General features: G+C 34.4%; 3 protein-coding genes across 4 annotated transcripts; 2 read left to right on the top strand and 1 right to left on the bottom strand.

The window, feature by feature from the left end:
* The first annotated feature begins 1163 nt into the window (after positions 1-1163).
* LOC114419962 (serine/threonine-protein kinase STY8-like) lies at positions 1164-8189 on the top strand. Of its 2 annotated transcripts, none has more exons than XR_003668325.1 (13): positions 1164-2227; positions 2711-3131; positions 3213-3873; positions 4098-4138; positions 4531-4599; positions 5093-5193; positions 5331-5409; positions 5690-5788; positions 5914-5982; positions 6117-6166; positions 6270-6351; positions 6711-6816; positions 7649-7702. XR_003668325.1 is itself a non-coding variant. In XM_028385790.1 (13 exons), exons 1-13 carry the CDS (start codon positions 1809-1811, stop codon positions 7773-7775), a joined length of 2313 nt encoding a protein of 770 aa, XP_028241591.1. In that variant the 5' UTR covers positions 1167-1808; the 3' UTR covers positions 7776-8189. The 2 variants fall into 2 exon arrangements, 1 of the variants encoding a protein (XP_028241591.1); XM_028385790.1 differs by having other exon boundaries at positions 1167-2227; positions 6722-6816; positions 7649-8189.
* Positions 8190-10063: 1874 nt separating this feature from the next.
* On the bottom strand, positions 10064-11007 carry LOC114419961 (huntingtin-interacting protein K-like). Its single transcript, XM_028385789.1, has 4 exons — positions 10776-11007; positions 10624-10679; positions 10464-10530; positions 10064-10368 (listed from the first exon to the last, which is right to left on the bottom strand). The coding sequence occupies exons 1-4, from the start codon at positions 10902-10904 to the stop codon at positions 10288-10290; spliced, it is 333 nt and encodes a 110-aa protein (XP_028241590.1). The 5' UTR covers positions 10905-11007; the 3' UTR covers positions 10064-10287.
* A 2886-nt stretch (positions 11008-13893) lies between these two features.
* Positions 13894-14928, top strand: LOC114420735 (glycine-rich cell wall structural protein-like). The gene has a single exon (XM_028386550.1). The coding sequence runs from the start codon at positions 13894-13896 to the stop codon at positions 14926-14928; it is 1035 nt and encodes a 344-aa protein (XP_028242351.1).
* The last annotated feature ends 4330 nt before the right edge of the window (positions 14929-19258 follow it).

The following is a 19258-nucleotide window of genomic DNA, read 5'->3' as shown; positions in this document are numbered from 1 at the left end:
TATTCATAATAAAAAAATAATAAACTATTAAGAAAATTTGACTCAATTGATTAAATAATATGTATGAGTTATTGTAACTTTTTAAATTTGATATTTATATTTTTATTATTATGTTATAGTATGAAATATATATTTTGTGAAAAATATCTCCTTTCAATAATATTTTTTTCATCTAATGATTTTACTGGTATTTGATATTTGTATTTGATTCGTGAATAAAAAATAAATATTCAATTACTTGGAAAAAAGAGAGTTAGTTTTCTCTCTCTAGGAAAGTAAAAAGAGAAATTTCTCTTCAATGACATAATTTTTTCCAATAAAAAGTAAATTGAGAACATTTTAAAAAAAAGATCTTATTTTCCTTTTTGATGGATTCACGGTATTACATCATTCTTAAGATTTCTTTCATTTTTATACTAATAATAAAATTTATTTTGAGATCTTAAATATTTTTTAGGTCCTACAAAAATTAAATGTAAATTAATTTTATGAAGAAAAAAAAAATTTCAAATGGATATAAATCTTACCAACTCTTTTATAACAACTGAATCTTCATTTAGATCTTAACCATATCTTAAGGTTAAAATCTGTTAAAAATATTCTTTATTAGAGATGCTAAGAGACTTTATCATCTTTATCATATTTAGACAGTTTAAGACAACAACAAAGCCGTGATTTCCTTTTGACACGTCTGTCCTTTTGATGTTACTTAGCTTAAGATTGAATGGCGGCCGCAAAGTAAAATAAAATATGTAAAAGAATAGTGCGTTTTGATGTCTTTTAATTTTTTTATCCTACGATAATGTACATTGATATAATTCCACTTACATTTATAAAATATATTATTATTACTATGAGGTTATTAAATTTATATATAATTACTTAAAAAGATATTAAATATACCTAACTTTATGGACACCGAGAAACAGATTCAATTATAATGTGTCAGTTCAATGAACATACTCAAAACGTATAAAGAAAAATATCCTGTTGCCTGCTCATTTGAGGTTTCATTTCCTTTTGCTTTATGATGACTTATCACAAATTTTGCAAACAAGGAAAAAACAGAAAAAAATTGAGGAGTATTGTGTCTGAACAAACTAAAACTAAAACAAGTGGAGTCCTCTTGAATTGAAGAGAAAAAACAAAAAGTAGCATGCTCTACGGAATAAAAAAAGTGCTGGTGTGAGAAAGAATGAACCAATATGAATGAAGCGACCCAAAAGTTTTTAAACCAAAAAGACAGAGTGCGTTAAGAAACACAAACCACGAGCTCAGAGGAGTTGGCGTGTACGCTCAGCGAAGGTTGGTAAAAAATTAAGAACTTTAAATGAGAACGGGCTGTTACCCACACGCGCAGATTCACGCGTGGATTTTCGTTGATGATGTAATAATAATGAATAACTTTCTTTTGGTCGAAATAGCTGGATTGAGATACTAACGATGATGAGATAGAGAGTGGAAAGAGAGAGAGAGAGTTGAAGTAAGAGTAAGCAAAGCCAAAGGAGAAGAGCATTATAGAGAAAAAAAGAAGAAAAAAAAGTAAGGGTGAAGACTAGAGATAGAGAGAGCAAACGCAGACGCAAACGCTGGTTGTTTTGTTGCTGCTTTATTATTGACTGTTGGAGAGAGAGAGTCAGAGATAAGACCTTCAAGTTGAGTTGAAATTTTTATTGCAATCTGTTTTTGTCAGTCTAATCAAATATTTTTATTTATTTATGAGCCTTCTAGAGAGAAAGGGAGATGAATGTTGTTACTTGCTATTAGTGGAGGCTTCTGAAGAGTAGCGTGTGTTGTTTGTTGCTGCAATGGGAACTCCACCAACGGATGAGCTCGTGAAGAAGATCCAACAGCTAGAGGAAGGACACGCGCACCTGAAGCAAGAAATGTCCAAACTCAAACTCTCCGATGTGAGACACGGCCACCATCGCCAGAGGTCACACTCCGTCTCTCCGCAGCGTTCCAGACTGGGCGCTCCGCCGAAGAAGCGGAGCGATGCACCGGCTGCGTGGAAGAGAGGCTCGTGTTCTTTTAAACAGTCCTCGCCGCTGCAGAGGGAGAGTCGCGGTGGCGGTGATCCTCAAATTCACGGCGGAGGAGGAGAAGAAGCTGCTCCGCGCCGTGGTCCTTCCGCCGTCAATTTCACTGAACAGCAGTATCTTAATATATTACAGTCAATGGGACAGTCTGTTCATATATTGGATCTTAACTGTCGCATAATATACTGGTCAGCCATTAGTTTCAGTGCTTCACATTTTTTTTACTATTTTGTTTTTTTATTAATTTCAATATTTTTTTTCCTATTCTGTAATGAAGATAATTTAATGAAGATGCCTAATATATGAATGTCTTTACTTTTATAGAAACTTTCACATTTAACTTTTCTAAGAGGAGTTATATAAGTTAATTTTAGCTTATGAGAGAAAGTGAATTCATTGTCTTTTTTTTCTATGTATACTTATGGAAAAGTTTCTTCTTATAAATATTTATGGAGAAGTTTCTTCCTATAAATATTTATAGAAAAGTTTCTCCAAACAGGACCTTATGATTAGCCCCTTGCTGAAAAATGGATGTGCTGACTGTGTTTGAGGTTTGATATATGTTGACTGTTGAGTGTGTAATGTTGTATGGTGATGAATGCATGAATTCAGGGAATCTACATTAAAAGCTTGTTTTTGAATAAAAATATAATCGGGGAGTAATTTTGCAGGAACCGTAGTGCGGAAAATCTATATGGTTATACAGCAGAGGAAGCTTTAGGACAGGATGGGATTGAGCTACTTGTAGACCCTAGGGATTTGGACTTGGCCAATAATACAGTGAATCGTGTTATGATGGGAGAGAGCTGGACAGGGCAATTTCCGATCAAGAATAAAATGGGGGAGAAGTTTTTAGCTGTAGCAACTAATACGCCTTTTTATGACGATGATGGAAGCTTAGTTGGGCTAATTTGTGTCTCTATTGATTTGCGGCCCTTTCTCGAAATGAAAGTTCCAATGCCTAGTGTAAGGAACATCGAGTCAGATTCAGATTCAGGTGGAACCCGACCTAGAAGTAGCATTACAAATAAACTTGGCCTTGACACTCAACAGCCGCTTCAAGCTTCTATAGCTTCGAAAATTTCAAATTTGGTTTGTGCAATAACTTTCTTGCTTATGGAATATTAATATACCATGGTGTGTCTTGACTCTTGACATTTAATCATTAAACAGGCATCAAAGGTGGGTAACAAAGTTAAGTCAAGGATCTGGACGGGAGAAAACAATTTGGATCGTGAAAGTGGGAGTGGTGAAAGTCATCATTCTGAGCATAGTTTGTCGGAATCTGTTTTTTTAGAGCAGAGAGAGGATGCTAATTCCAGTGGAGCTAGCACCCCCAGAGGTGATGTGCCACCATCCCATTTTGGTGCGTTTCCTCATGTCGAAGAAAAATCCCAGGGAAAAGCTCTGAGAGAGTCTGGTGATGAGAGTGAAGGAAAATCTATTCACAAAATCATACCTAAGGCGGAAGCCTGGATTCAAAGGAAAACATTATCATGGCCATGGAGAACAAAAGATCGAGAAGGATCAGATGCAGCAAATGTTCGTGTTGCTGGGCCATGGAGACAGAATGATCAAGAAAATGAATCAGTTAATCAGAAGATTCTTTCTTCTAGCTTGAAGCAAGAAAGCCAGGCAGGTGAAAGTAATCGCCCTACTAACCATGAGGCTTCAGGATCCTGGTCCTCCTTTAATGTTAACAGCACAAGTAGTGCCAGCAGCTGTGGGAGTGCTGGCAGTGGTGCTGTCAATAATAAAGTGGATGTGGACACTGATTGCTTGGATTATGAAATTTTGTGGGAGGACCTGACAATTGGAGAACAAATTGGGCAAGGTAATCACATTCTTAACTAAAGGGACAAGTTTGAGAACATAATCTTTTGATAATATCTATACTTTAACAACAAAAAGTATTTTTATGTTTGAAATGCCATTTACCTCTTTCTAGAGCTCTTTTAATTTATTAAACCTATGCTTTTAAACCCGAGTACCTAGTTAACAGTGGTTGTTATGCATTTTATGCCTTACCTATAACTTGTTTCCTATTCTAAATTGCAGGTTCTTGTGGAACTGTCTATCATGCTCTGTGGTATGGATCAGTATGTTCTTTTCTCTTCCTGTAATTACTGGTTTTAGTTTCATGCATTATAAAGGATATTCTCCAAGCAATTTGCCATAACTTGGATTTCTTTCATGCGTTCTTTTCCTTCTTGCCTTTTTGAGGTGTAAAGAATGTATGAGTTTTTTCATATATGTTGATTGTGCAAATTTTGATTGTTGCAACTGGTACTACTAGCATTTAGTATACTGAAGTCCTTTATTGTGCTAATTCACCATTCTTGAGTTAAGGCATCATAGGATTGCTGGTTGGTCCGTGAAATGAGGATGGCAACTCTAAGCCTGACAATGTTAGAATGTGCCTTTTATAGGTTGACAAGCTACATTTTTCTTACTGAAATTCTGATGTCAACTTATATTCATGTTTTTGCAGGATGTTGCTGTCAAAGTTTTCTCAAAGCAAGAATATTCAGATGATGTGATACTGTCCTTCAGACAAGAGGTATACTTTCCAGTAGCCTAATTTGCTAATTAGTGAGGAAGTGGCATAGGTTTAGAAAACAACTTTGGTTGCTGCTAATGTAACTAGGAGAGAAAAATTGTTTAGAAAATAGTAGTTTTCATTAGAAAAGAATAGTTTCCTCGGAGGATCTTACTTTGATGTTTGCTAAATTTATTACATTGTAAAGCCATTCATTTAGCTTAAATGATAAAGGTATGATTTTCGTAGCATGACTGGCTGAGTAAAAAGTTCAGTCTGTTTAGCCAGTGATATAAACTGACAGATAGTTATTTTTTATCTTAATCTCTTCTTGAAAATAAAAAAGTTTGACTTAATGTACTCTCTAGAATTTAGCCAATATGGAACTGTACCTTGTTTTTCCACTTCATCATTTTACTGTTTGATCACTTTTTTCTTCTAAACCTCCTGAGTGCTTGGCAGCCCCCTAAAATTTCTTTTATCTAACATTTATTTAACATTTTATTGTATGAAGGTGTCTGTCATGAAAAGACTTCGACACCCAAATATTCTTCTCTTCATGGGGGCCGTGACTTCACCTCAACGTCTCTGCATTGTGACAGAGTTTCTCCCACGGTTTGTTCTGAACTTTGCTTTTGACTCCTTTGTCTCAAGAGCATTATGATTCTAGTTTATCATCCTATGTTTCGCAAAGTACTTAATACTTATCTGGGCTGATCACTGCTGTGTTCATTTGTATTTTATGACTTCAGTGGAAGCTTGTGCCGCTTGTTACACAGAAACACATCTAAACTTGACTGGAGACGGCGAGTTCATATGGCCTTGGATATTGTAAGTATTTGGTAATAGATATATGTACCGTATGATGTCTCTCTTTTTCTTCTAAATAATGGTATACTATCATTGTCATGATGCTGTTTTTTTTGGTAGAGTAGTGTCTCATTCAGTTTTTCCCTTTTCTTTTTTGGTATTATTAATTCTTTTCGGATTTCTGTTGCTGGAGCAAAACGTAATTTTGACTTTCTATTGGAAATATAAATTCCACTTATATCTTACAAATTGTATCATTGTCCAAAGCATGTTTTATGCGTACAACTTACTTTTTCTACAGGCACGAGGTGTAAATTATCTTCATCACTGTAACCCACCTATCATCCACAGAGATTTAAAGTCTTCAAATCTTCTAGTTGATAAGAACTGGACTGTGAAGGTCAGCCACTGGTCACTTCTCTATTTTACAATGTTGTGTTGGAAGTCTATCCTTGATTGCTTAAAGATTTCTAGCATTGTTTCTGCTTAGCTAGACAATATCTTAATCACGTGTTAAATGAACAGGTTGGTGATTTTGGTCTTTCCCGTCTTAAGCATGAAACATTTCTCACAACTAAGACAGGAAGGGGCACGGTAGGCTCGTCTTGTTTTTTTCTCCCTGTGACTGTAATATATTGTATATGCTTGCAATTGTCCCTTTCTTTACATTTTCACCGCTAGAGGCTCAAAAACATTTTACTGATCCTAGGCATTATTTTGCTTTGTAGCCTCAATGGATGGCACCGGAAGTTCTTCGTAATGAACCCTCTGATGAGAAGTATGTTCAATCTATGCTCTCAACTACTCTTTCTCTCTACTGATTTTTAAACAAATTTCAGACTTTGAATATCTGTTTTTGCTGCTTCTTGGGAACATATCAGATCTGATGTTTATGGCTTTGGAGTAATATTATGGGAAATTGTAACTGAAAAGATACCTTGGGATAATCTCAACTCCATGCAGGTATTGCTTTCATGTGTAGATGAACCTTTGAAAATATATACATGTGCAGCTTGAAATGGTAGTAAAGCCTAATGAATGGAAATCCACTGCAGAGTGTGGTTTTATCTTGGTCAATCATTTGCTTTTTTATCTTATTTGTTATTCCAGTGCTTGAAAGTGAACTATAATACCATAGAGGGTGCAAGTTGGGTGTTTAAAATTGCGCCTTTCGTTTGCAGCTTATTTTGTTTTTAAGTTACACTTATTCTATGGTATTAAAGACCATGGTAACTGGAAGCTTTTATATCACATGAAGATTTTTTTATGGAACTATGGAATATGATCACTGTGGGTGCATATATGAACAACTGTTCCTCTAGGAATCTTGCAGGTGATTGGAGCTGTAGGATTCATGAATCAACGGCTAGAAATTCCAAAAAATGTTGATCCACGGTGGGCTTCTATAATTGAGAGCTGCTGGCATAGGTGTGTATTCTCATCTCTGTTAAACTTTTGTATCCCAATCCCAATCCCCCAAATAGCTTTGAATATCCAAGCATGAATTTTATCACTGAAACGAACATAGAAGTGACTTGTGCCCCAAAAGTTGGCCAGCTTACCGTAATTCCTTAAAAATCTTAATCTTAATATTACTTGCTGTTTCATCAAACTGGATTCATTTGCCCTTTTAATTATTTAATACTAGGTAACGTACTTGATGTAGCCTATATTACATTTTTCGTACTATATATTGAATTAGAAATTAGCCGTTGCATAGTTGACTTTGTTTTTTTTTTTTGACTTTGGGTTCTTGCATTTGCTACTCGATATTTTTATAGGACAAATATTTGTGGACACCTCAAATGCTAGTTAATGCCTAGAAAGAGAGTAAAAAAAGATATAAAAATATAGCTACAATAGGTAATATGATATGATAGGTAGAGAAAGATTAAGAGAAATGAGAGGTGTTGATGGGTTGTTCAAAATTATAGGGTGTCCAAAAATCAGGACTCATATAGTTCTTTCTTATATTGAAAGATATTCATTTTATTCCTTATTTAAGAAACAACGGACCTATTGCCCCATATTGTCACGTCATCCGTAAATAATGGCACACTAAAACTGTAAAAAATTTATAGGGAACAAAACTGACAAAAAAATTATAGGGATTAAGCCCTTTTGTTTTATATGCAAATCCTTGATCGCATCTATTTTTCTGCGTCCTTTGAAGTCGCTTTACTCATTAATGTTGAAGCCATGATGTGGTGGAGTTACCAAACATCTTTTGTTGAGTTATAAATTTGTCTATTCCTACCAGCGATCCAGCTTGTCGGCCAACGTTCCCAGAACTGCTTGAAAGGCTTAGAGATCTGCAAAAACAGTATGCCATTCAGTTCCAGGCAGCCCGATCCACTGCCAAGGAAAGCACCCAAAAGGAGTCCTAGACAACCTTGGAGCTATTTTTTCTGTCACCTGTGGCTGTGGCTGATGCTTAATGATTTTTTTGCATATATTTTACCAAAGCTCCTGGAGTAGATGAGCTGGTACACAGCACAAACAGCTGGTCTTGGAACTTAGAGAGGTGGGGATTACCAAACTTTTGATAGTGAATTGGGTTAGTCATCTTTTTTTCTTCTCTAGTGGCATCTTAAAGTTTCTTCAATTGATTGGTGGTGTTGTATGTTTGGAGTCTTGTCAATCGGATCGATTACCACCCGCATTGTACTTTTCTATGCTAATGTTTGCGCCACTATTTAAAAGTTGTACAGACGGTAGCGAAAAGAAAGGGAAAAAATTCATTTGACTACATAGATTAGAAATGAATCACAAAGTCATTGTGCTTCTGTGTTTTTAGTTAATGTTGAATCTCTATCATTGCCCACTTTAAGCAAAAAAGTGCAGCTTAGCACGTCAGACAGCCTTTTAAAGGAACCATTCAAAATTTGATTGGCCTGTTTCAATTCATCTTATGGGACGAGTGTAGACAAGAATTCCAAGCATAGATGGTAATTTTCAATTGCATGGGCATTCTATTGGTATACCATTTTTTATAAATATTAACTGAACTTTAAAATTCTTATTTCCTAATGGATGCTATAATAAAAATAAAGTAATATATGTAAAATAAAATAAACAACATTTATTTCAAATTAAAAACCCCTTTTATTTCTAACAAATAATTTCTAATAACATTGTCAAAACCTTAGTAATATATTTTTACAAGATATTATGAGCTTTTTCAATAGAATATTATGACTTCTTGAATTTAGGTAGTGATTTGCCTAACATTTTCTAGTTTTTTTTCTTCAAGTTAAATCAAACACGTTTGAAGGAAAACTCTTAAAAGAAATCAAAGACCTTATTTTTTATAAAAGAAGAAAAAATAACTTCTAATAAAAAAAACTAATTGAATTCTTTTAAAATAAACTACACACTTTAGTCTCTCCTCCCTCTCATTTTGAACTAATTGATGTGACAAAAAAACAAAACTTTTAGTTTACAAATATTTTAAACTGAAACTATCAAACAATTGAGTCAAACATAACCTTATTTTCCCTCCTACTAATTTCCTTGTTGACCAGTGGAAATGTGATGTACCTTGTAAGCAATGTGCAACCGAAGAATAACGATAAGGAGGGAAACATCCCATGCAACTAGTAGAAATCTGAAAAAACTTCACTGGTGGGGAATTTATATAGCCTACTTCAGGACTAAGGTTGCTTTTATCACTTGGGAAGTGCATTATACTTTCAGATAAATAAATTACTGGGATTCCCCGACAACAAAAGGATGACAAACTAATGGCTCTAAATACATCATGATACTAAGGATAAAGAAAAGACACCGTACATAGCATGAACTGTAGCAGCGTCTGGAGCCAGCTCTATGCTTTTCCAATAGCATTTTGGGAATCTCTCTTGAATACGGAAAAGCATGCGAAAACATAGTGGACGCTTCCTTCCCGACAATGTCAACTTCAATTAACACCAAGAATCTAGGCTTTATCAACTTGGAAGTAGCAACATTATGGAAATAACCACTTGCACAAGCTGTTCCGCACAATAATTTACAAGAGCTTGTCAAGTACAAGGCTTTCATTTGACAACACTAGTTGGTAAATTATTAAGTACTGAACTTGAAGATGAAGGAGCTCCACGCTGAACATGCTAATGAGCTTATGTAAGTAATAAGCATGAAGATACAAGACGCCAACTATTCCAAGCTCCAACACTACTATGCATAGATGATCCATCAATTTAGTTCCAAAATTTGGTCAATTTGATGCATGAATGAAAGAAAAGAAGAGAGTTGTTACCGAACCCCAAAAAATCTAAGAATTTTGATGCAGTCAATTTTTGGGTTGATAGTTAAAATAGGAACTCATTCAACTATTGGTAAAAAAAAATATCAGTACCAAAACCCTCAAATTTCCACAGAATTTCTCAAGAAAAAATTGTTTTAATGGTATGATCCATTTCCACCATCCAAGGGGTGCTCCCTATGGTGATGCCATGTGTTCAAATCCCACTCCTCATTTTCCCAATCCCAGCTGGAAATTCTAGCTTGAAACTATGTATATCAAAACAAAAGAACTACTCCTGACACCAGGTTCCCTAGTCTTCATGAAACATTAGTTTATTGGTTCTAAGTTCTAACTACTTAGATTGAATTGAGCCCAATGTATCGTGTAAAGGTCAGCACCAAACATAAGAGCAGAACAATGCAAGACAGCTTGGCTAATCTATTCTATTCTTAGCTCCTTTATGTAATTTATGCTTTCCGGTGCTAGCTAGCAAGAAAGGAGGTAAGAATATAGTAATTATGTAAACATTTAAACACGTGTTTCAGTACATGGAACGTATAGCTATAAGATTTCAGAGCAAATTAGGTCATGGTATTCAGATGACTGAGATAAATATCATTTTGTAAAACATCGACACTTCCATTCCCACAACTCTAGCGAAGCAAGTGCCTGATTGCAGCTACTGCATCACCTTTATGCTCACGCAAGGTCCTTTCAGCCACCTTTTTATCCAGCTGTTAGAAACAGCACATAAGAAAAAGATATATTAATTAACCAATTAATTGAAAAATAACAAAAGATTTTAAAAAAAAAAATTGAAGTTACCAACCTCTAGTTCATTTGCAATTATGTCAACATCAGCAGCATTTATCTTAACAGCAGCTAATTCTTTCTCCCTAAAATTAGAGAGAGAGAGAAATACAGAGTTGATTAATCATATGTAGAAGACAGAAAAATAAATAAGGAGTGTAAATAGAAAATGAATTTACCTCTTACGCATGGCTTGCCAGTCAGCTTCAGAAGATGCAGCAATTGATGCCATGGCCTGCCAAAATCGTTAGAAAGTAGCGCAGAAATTCAGTTTCAACGCGAATCAAACCGTTATTGAGAAAATTTTTAGCAACATTTGAGAGAGAAGAACCTCTTGGACTCGTGAAGAATCGAGTTGGCGATCCTCGACGCGGTCTGTGAGCTTGTCGAAAGCTTTGCTCTGTTGCTGCAAGTCCTTCGAATCCACAACCCTCTCTACTCCTTCGTCTGAACCCTCCATCTCTCTCTCTTCACGCTTTGTGCCCCAAAACCAATGCAATTCCACAACGCGCACAGTTCTGCTATCGTATTAGTAAACGAACGGAAATTTCTTACACCGACGCGCAACGATGGAAGAAGTGCTTTTGATACTGCTTGTTTGTGCTGGGTTGATCTTCGGGCCTTACTGGGCTGGACGTGAGACCCACTAGCATTAGGGAATGACTATTATCTCCCTACTTTTGCTATTTCCACCCCTATGTGCTATTAAAAAAAATTATTCTGAAAATACTCTTTCACATAAACACAATTTTGTTAACAACATACACAATGAAACTATGTTTCTTTGGTGTTTGAGCATGTGAAAAAAAAGTACACAATGAAAACATGATTTCATTTTATATTTGGTTAATGAAATCGTATTTTCATGAAAGAAATATAACAAAAACATATTTTTATTGTGTATTTTTTTCATAAACCCTCTTACACAATGAAAATATATTTTTGTTGCATACTCTATACAATGAAAACATAATTTCATTAAAAGGATATTTACAGAATTTTTTTTAATGCACGTGGGGCTGTTAATAGCATATTTGGGGGTGAAAGACTTTTGGAGCTCATATAGATTTTATCTAGTTCAAGCAGATGACTAACTATCTTTGGAAAACTTGACTAATAGTCTTTACTCTTTAGTGAAGTCTCTGTTTTCAGCCACATTTTTGTCATTTTAAGAAATGCATTTCAATTTCATACTGTTTTAGTGTGAATGGTGGACTCATTGTCATGGCGTCGCAGGAACTGTGGGCTGAAGGAGCTTGGGCCTATTTTTGTTGTAGATGCATCTTTTTGGTTATGAACTCATGGTAGAACTTTAATTTTAAAAAAAGTCCAATTTAGATTTGTTAACATGTGAAAAAGCAATTATTTGAAGACAAAATAATAAAAATATAAATATTTGGTCAAAAAACAAAAACACAAATCTACGTATAAATCAACATGCAACGCCCAGTTTAAACGTGTGTGCTTCCTTGTGCTTTTACATTTCAATTCTATTAACGGTCTCGTCTTGCTTCTGAAGTGCTGAACAGCTAGCTTAATTAGGATATCCCCAACCCAAGAGTTGGGTGGTTGATCACATGATACTGCCGTCCAGCTATTCTGACTTACTAGTAATTAATTATAGTCCCATTTTTTCTTAATTGTTGAAAATGAAGTGATTACTGATAGGGATGTCGTTTGGTCCCAAGTGTTGCCAGTGGAGGTCCGGATTCTCCTAAACTAATTTGTTGCCTATAGACTCTAGGCTAGCTAGAGCGAAGGAGTTTATCTAAACTCCATGACCAAATACTATATGTAAATATGCAATGTAAGTTAATAAATATTTCACAAGAATAATAATAATACGAGAATAAAGATACTCGTCCATTATTCCATTTTGTTCACCCGTCATTTACTCGGAAACTATATTTATCTATTATTACTAGTAGGATTTGTTCATTAATTGATAATTTTGCAATTGAAGTTTTATAATTATTATTATTATTATTATTATAAAAAAAATACAGATTGAAGGGCGGCATTAAAATTCATTTAAATGCAGGTATTTTATTGGTAACATGCACTAATCCTTTAATTTTTCTATACCTTTATTTGTTAGATAAACCACTTTTTAATATTTAAGGTTTTGTGAAATATGTGTATATATACCTAATATGCATTTTACTATATATTTATGAAGCAACTTTTACGTGTGATGGGGTGGCTAAACGTCCTGGAATGCTATGTTTCTAAAACTAGGCTAAACACTAACAGTTGTGAACTTCATTTAATTTGATACTGAAATGGCTTAAAATCAAGCTCACATGCTAATCCCATATATATGGCTTTGGACCGACAAATAATACACATGGTAGCGCAAGCTTGCCAGTTATAGATGACAAGAAGAGCAGTATAAAGACGTGAGAGTCTTCAACAATTCATAATTGCGATCTGCCAATTGCAGTCACTTATAGAAAAATTTTCTACGTACAGTTTTTAACTCAGACTGAAAATAGTAGAAAATTAATCGCTCTATATCCTTGACCTCGACCAGTTACGTCGAGCATTGAATATATTTACCAACTGGCTAGAGTAATACTATTGGACACGAAAACGCAAATTTACCAACATAAAATGTCATGAATAACAGATTTTTTTAACAGAGAAATTCAATTTCTGATCTACTTTTTTTTATATGTATGAAAAAGTATCTGCTAAAAGATGTATGTCAACCATTTAAAAAATTTTAGAATCTTGATGGACTAGTTATTGATTTCTGTTTAAGGAATACCCTAATTTTACTATAAATTAAAAATGAGAAATATTTTATGTACATCTTTCTTTTTTGTAGATCTTGATTCTTGACTATAAAAATAAGGATTATGTTTCATGTATCAAGTGGTTGATGTAATAAATATAGCACGTATATATTATTGTAATCTAATCTAATCTTTTTATTTAACAACAGTGAGATCAAAAGGTGTCATACATAGGAGGATAAAAAAAATAACTAATATATATAATTCCCTCAAACAATAAAAAATGTAGTTAGTTCTATCTTTTATTCAGGGTCAAAATATTGGATATTCAGGGTCAAAGCCTAATCATTTTTATTTAAATTCATACAATGACCCGGGCAAAGCTCCTTTCACTTTCTCCATGTTTGTTCTTAGCAACATAGTAACATTTATGTTAATAGTTATTACTTCTACTCCAGTACTGTACTTAAATACTAAAATGAAGTAGTTGATGGTTGGGACATGACAATTAAGATTTCACCGGCCAATAGATTCGTCTTCCAAACAAGTTTGAACTTTTGGCGGTGTTCGACAGATGATACCTCCATAAGTCTACGTGTATTAATGGTGTGTGTGCTCTTGTTCACACTATAAATAAGTCCTTCTTTCCCAAGCTTTCTCATAGCAACCACAAGAAGCACTTTCAGCTCTATTTTCTCTCTTTGTGCAAAGATGGGAAAATTAAAAAGCTATATTTCAGTACTTGCTGTGACATTTGTATTGGTGATAGGAGTAGCTGAATGCAGAAAAATAAAAGAAAATGAGTTAGTTGACAGTTTTGGAGGAGGTGGATTAGGTGGTGGTGGCGGTGGAGGTTTTGGTGGAGGAGCTGGTGCAGGAGGAGGGGTTGGAGGCGGACATGGTGGCGGCATTGGAGGAGGAATAGGTGGAGGTGGTGGTGGTGCAGGTGGGGGTTTTGGAGGTGGTAAAGGTGGTGGTATAGGAGGAGGAATTGGAGGTGGACATGGTGGTGGAGTAGGAGGAGGAGTTGGTGGTGGCGGAGGTGCTGGTGGTGGCTTTGGCGGTGGTAAAGGTGGTGGTGTAGGAGGAGGAATTGGTGGTGGTGGGGGTGCTGGTGGAGGCTTTGGAGGTGGAAAAGGAGGTGGTGTAGGAGGAGGAGTTGGTGGTGGTGGAGGTGCAGGTGGAGGCACTGGTGGTGGTGCTGGTGGTGGGTTTGGAGGTGGTAAAGGTGGTGGTGTTGGAGGAGGAATTGGTGGTGGTGGTGGTGCTGGTGGAGGCATTGGAGGTGGTGCTGGTGGAGGTGCCGGTGGTGGTTTTGGAGGTGGTAAAGGTGGAGGTGTAGGAGGAGGAATTGGTGGTGGTGGAGGCGCAGGTGGAGGCATTGGAGGTGGTGCTGGTGGAGGTGCCGGTGGTGGTTTTGGAGGTGGTAAAGGTGGAGGTGTAGGAGGAGGAATTGGTGGTGGTGGAGGCGCAGGTGGAGGCATTGGAGGTGGTGCTGGTGGAGGTGCCGGTGGTGGTTTTGGAGGTGGTAAAGGTGGAGGTGTAGGAGGAGGAATTGGTGGTGGTGGAGGCGCAGGAGGAGGCTTTGGAGGTGGACATGGTGGTGGAGTAGGGGGAGGAATTGGTGGCGGTGGCGGTAGCGGTGGAGGCGCAGGAGGAGGCTTTGGAGGGGGAGCAGGTGGAGGAGCTGGCGGTGGCTTTGGAGGTGGTGCAGGTGGGGGTGCTGGTGGTGGCGGGGGTTTTTGAATTAAAATATAACCTTAACAGTATGTATACTATATGCCATGCAATGCAAGGCTCATTTATGGAAGCAAAGTAGGTACGTATAACGTACTATATATAATATATAGATTAATGATTAAATAAATGCAAGTCTTCTTTCATGATCTTCTGATTCTTCTCCTTTATAGCTTACAAGCCGATAGAGTTAATCATATTGCTGGTACTTATAAGTTGTAATCAATTAATTAAAAAGCCAAAAAGTTAAAGACATGGCATGTGGCACTTGTAATTATGTACAGATACACATATACTCTGGAAATAGTTCTATAACAACTTGGATTCTATCCAAATTCCAAGACGATGAATATATACAACAGAATGAACTAATAATTAATAGAAGCAAATTCGTGTCATGACAAAGCGATTATTATCTGTGCGCAGTACCTATGGCAGATTGTTTCAGCTTAATGAGTTGTACTTACAGAAAGCTAGGCTTTATCACTAATATGTACCAGTCTTAATTTCTCTGGTATGAACATCAGATCGATCGCTCAGAAAGTCTAAGTTCAAAGATATACCTCCTTCAGTGGTATGCTATAGCCTATATACTAGGCTTCTTCCTTTTGTTACTCTCTCTCTCATTGTTTTTTTTTTTGTTTTTTGATATTATACAGTTTGTTATGAAGGCTTATGTAAGCTTTAACTGTAACTATAACTATAGGATTTATTCTTTCTACAAAAATCATTCAAGTGCCTCATAGTTTCGTCATTTTGTATGACAAAGATTGGTTTTAGTGCTCCTCAAGGCTGCGGAAAGACAACCCTTGTCTTTGCTCTTTACTATCTTTTCCTAGTGACTGGCAAGTAGGGTCTGAACTTTGAAGCAACAACATGCGATATTGAATTTATCCTTTGTTCTGACGACAATAAAGAATGGAGATATTAATTAATACATGATAAATACATGCCAAATTTCTCACGAAGCCTGCAACAATATCTATATATGATTTTTATATGACGGGTGAAGCTGCAGGTTGGGTATATATATGTAGAAGCTGTTAATTATATTTGTTTTTTCAGTTTGTTGCTTCCATCTTGTTCTTGTTTCTTTTGGCTGACAAATTGTTTTGAGTTGCATAACTGTCTTCTAAAATGATTTAAGTAATAACTAGTTAGTCACTTGCTGAAAGTAATATTTACAGAATCTAAATTTGTTTTTCTTTCATGAATTATAATACGTACTTTGTAGTTGATTGAGTCTAGTAAATGAACTGGAAACTTAGAGTATAATTCATAGGATGTATACATATATACCTTATTAAAAATAAGAGTATTAATTCAGCAAGCGAAAATTAATATTATATTTTTGGAAATTATAATTATTGTCCGTTTAAGTGCTTAATGAATGTATCATTATAATTTTATCTTTATAAAAGATATTTTAATGAGTTGAGAAGAAAATGTATTTGTAATTATTTATGATCTCGACTTCTAAGTGATATTGAGAATTTATAGTTTTTGCATAATTTTTATTTTAATAATATATTCTTAAATACATATTACTCTCTTTTTGAATATTTTTATTAACTAAATTTTATTAAAAATTAAAAAAAAATCTCATTTTTTATTCAATGAACTTTTCATAATTTCTAATAACTTTTAACTAATAATAAAAAATATATTAAAGAATTTAATACTTGTACTACGACTCAACAATATTATGAGAAATGAAGAGGTTCGATACATCCAATCTCAGGCCCATCGCTTCAGCCAGTTTTGGCTATGCGGAGCTTTTCGATCGTTTATTATGAAAATATTGCCACTTAATTTGATGAAAGCAAGAACAGTATAATCATAAAGATAAATGATAAATTTTAATTTAATTGTTTTAAAAAAATATTTCACAAAAATCTCATATCTCTGTCAAAATCAAAATGTAATTCATAACTAGTGGCTATTAATTCGATCATTAATAATGTTAGGAAAAAACAGTGGTAGGATCGCGGGGTTAAAATTTAAATTACAAGCAAGACGGACCTAGCTTGTCCAAGTTTGAAATCGATTGAACCTGAATGTCGCATGAATCGTGAAGCAAGTGATTGTTTTATTTTTGAGAGATTAAAAGTTGAAGAAAAATTGTCAACCAAATTCATAAGACAGAATTTTGTGTATATATAGCCTATTAAACTTTAGACTACTTTGTTAAACACTATTAGTAATGCAGGTCTTTTGTGGCTGTGAGGATTTTTTTGTCCAAGATTATTCCATTCATATCTTGGAGATAATTGTTTCGTTTAGGTCTCGACTCAATCCTTCCCTTGAATGACATCGGAAGCTAAATTGGGCGTATCCTATTTGGAACTATCATCTCGGCCATTAATTTGGAAGGATCGCAACTATTTTTGAGTTCATGTGAACATGATCATCCAAACACGCACTAAATAATTGTCATACAAATGACTAACTAGTTAATTATAAATTAATGATGATATAAAATTAATTTTATAAAATTATTATTTTATTTATTTATTAATTTTATAATTAATATAAAATAACTTAAAATCACTATTATTTTAGAATGAAGGATGATATATTCTCCCACAAATGGAATCACTTACTACAGATATATAATAAATTATCAACTTTTGAGTCAAAATACGAACATACCTAGACAACCTTCCCCATTGTGAGAAGTGCATAAGGAGCGCTACAACAAAATAAACAGAAAAGTAAAAAGACCTTGGAATTGAAGTTCCGACTTCCGACAAACCAATGTCTGCACTTGCAGCAATATTCTCCAATCATTTTTAAGAGGGTAGGTGTGCACCTAAAAAGAGATGGGAGGAAATTTATAACTGCCATGTTCAAAATAAGCACATTGTTCAATATGAACAAGTATATTAGAAATTACCAACCCGCCAGAGTTTGACATCCTTTAAATCTTGGTGAACATCTACATCTGTATTTGCCAAAGATCCGCAAGCAATATACAGTATTAATTAGTGATAGGGATTATGTTACTAAAGGAAATACTTTAACCTCAAGATATTAATTATCCAGAGTTCTTACTTCAAAGCAACTACCATCTGTAAAATGATAAAGTCAAAACAATTAATTACTACCGAAAAACTTTAAAACCGAAAGTTGCTTAAGGAAAATTAGCCGTTAACATGTATCATTTGAGTATACATCTTCTTGTGTACTCTTGTCTTGTCCGAAACAGGACAGGGATGACTTGAAATAAGAACACCACATGCCTGAAATTTACCAACATGGCAACATGATTATATAAGGAGTAGAAGACAAAAAAACATTCGTTAAGAAAACTGTAGAATTTTGCATTGGAACATGTCGTATGAGAGAGAGAACATTTCCGTCGACAACAAATATAGGCAATTATTGAGATTTTAAAATTGCAGAGAAGCTAAAACATTCATGCACAACTCCAACAATTTCATTGATTTTGCTGCCTTGTTCAAACGAGTTTTGATGGTTTGAGAAAATATATGGAAACCGCGAAGTCGTGAGAAGAATTGATGCGCACCTCCAACAAGTTATTTTTTCAGTTAAAAAAATAACTAGAAAACTTCAATAAGTTTTGCCCATTTATTGATTGATTACTTGTTAATTTGAAGTTGGCATAAACTCTTACTACCTCGGCAGCCGCAGTTCCTTATTATGTACGTATGAGCAAATATTGAAGGAGAATTCTAAAATCTTACTTTGGAAGTTGAAGTCTGAGGAATTATTAATGTATACAAGCCCTATACTTCTTATTTGTCTAGTTTTAGATAAATACTCGTTTTAAAACGAAAGTGTGATGCAGAGAGATAAGTATATAAAAGGATTAAAATTCGAATTTATTTTAAATGTATAAAAATTACAACAGATTAATCGTGTTGATAGTTTAATGATAAATTCATTCCTACATTTTTATAATTTAATATTAAATTGATTTTGAAAAATTATAATTTAATGTCTAATAAATCTTTAAATATTATAACTTAATAATAAAATAATTTTATAAATTTATCAATAAAATCACTATGTTGCACATTTTACACATTTATGAATTAAATTTAATTTTTTTTCTTTTTTAAGGACTAATTTATCATACCTCGTAAATTTTAGATATCAAAATAAGTATTCTTTTAGATACCAAAATAAGTATTCTTTTTGTAACATATTAGTACTTCCTTCTAATATTTATTGATGTTTTTAGTCTTTTTTTTCTTCTAAAACAATTAACATTTTAAAAATTCAAAGTCTAATTAATTATTTTAGAATGAATGGAGTATTATATATATATATATATATGTATAATATATTGCGATTGAATTATAATATATAAAAA

Source organism: Glycine soja, chromosome 7 (genome assembly GCF_004193775.1).
Source record: "Glycine soja cultivar W05 chromosome 7, ASM419377v2, whole genome shotgun sequence".
NCBI classification, from domain to species: domain Eukaryota; kingdom Viridiplantae; phylum Streptophyta; class Magnoliopsida; order Fabales; family Fabaceae; genus Glycine; species Glycine soja.
Note: the sequence above shows the minus strand (reverse complement) of the source record. Positions and strands in the feature narration are given on the sequence as shown.

Coding starts and splice junctions, on each gene's coding strand:
- LOC114419962 (XM_028385790.1), top strand. CDS start 1,809: ATGGGAACTCCACCAACGGATGAGCTCGTGAAGAAGATCCAACAGCTA. Junction 2,228..2,710: donor AACTGTCGCATAATATACTG/GTCAGCCATTAG, acceptor GTAATTTTGCAG/GAACCGTAGTGCGGAAAATC. Junction 6,352..6,721: donor ATAATCTCAACTCCATGCAG/GTATTGCTTTCA, acceptor GGAATCTTGCAG/GTGATTGGAGCTGTAGGATT.
- LOC114419961 (XM_028385789.1), bottom strand. CDS start 10,904: ATGGAGGGTTCAGACGAAGGAGTAGAGAGGGTTGTGGATTCGAAGGAC. Junction 10,680..10,775: donor ATTCTTCACGAGTCCAAGAG/GTTCTTCTCTCT, acceptor CGATTTTGGCAG/GCCATGGCATCAATTGCTGC. Junction 10,369..10,463: donor TAATTGCAAATGAACTAGAG/GTTGGTAACTTC, acceptor TGTTTCTAACAG/CTGGATAAAAAGGTGGCTGA.
- LOC114420735 (XM_028386550.1), top strand. CDS start 13,894: ATGGGAAAATTAAAAAGCTATATTTCAGTACTTGCTGTGACATTTGTA.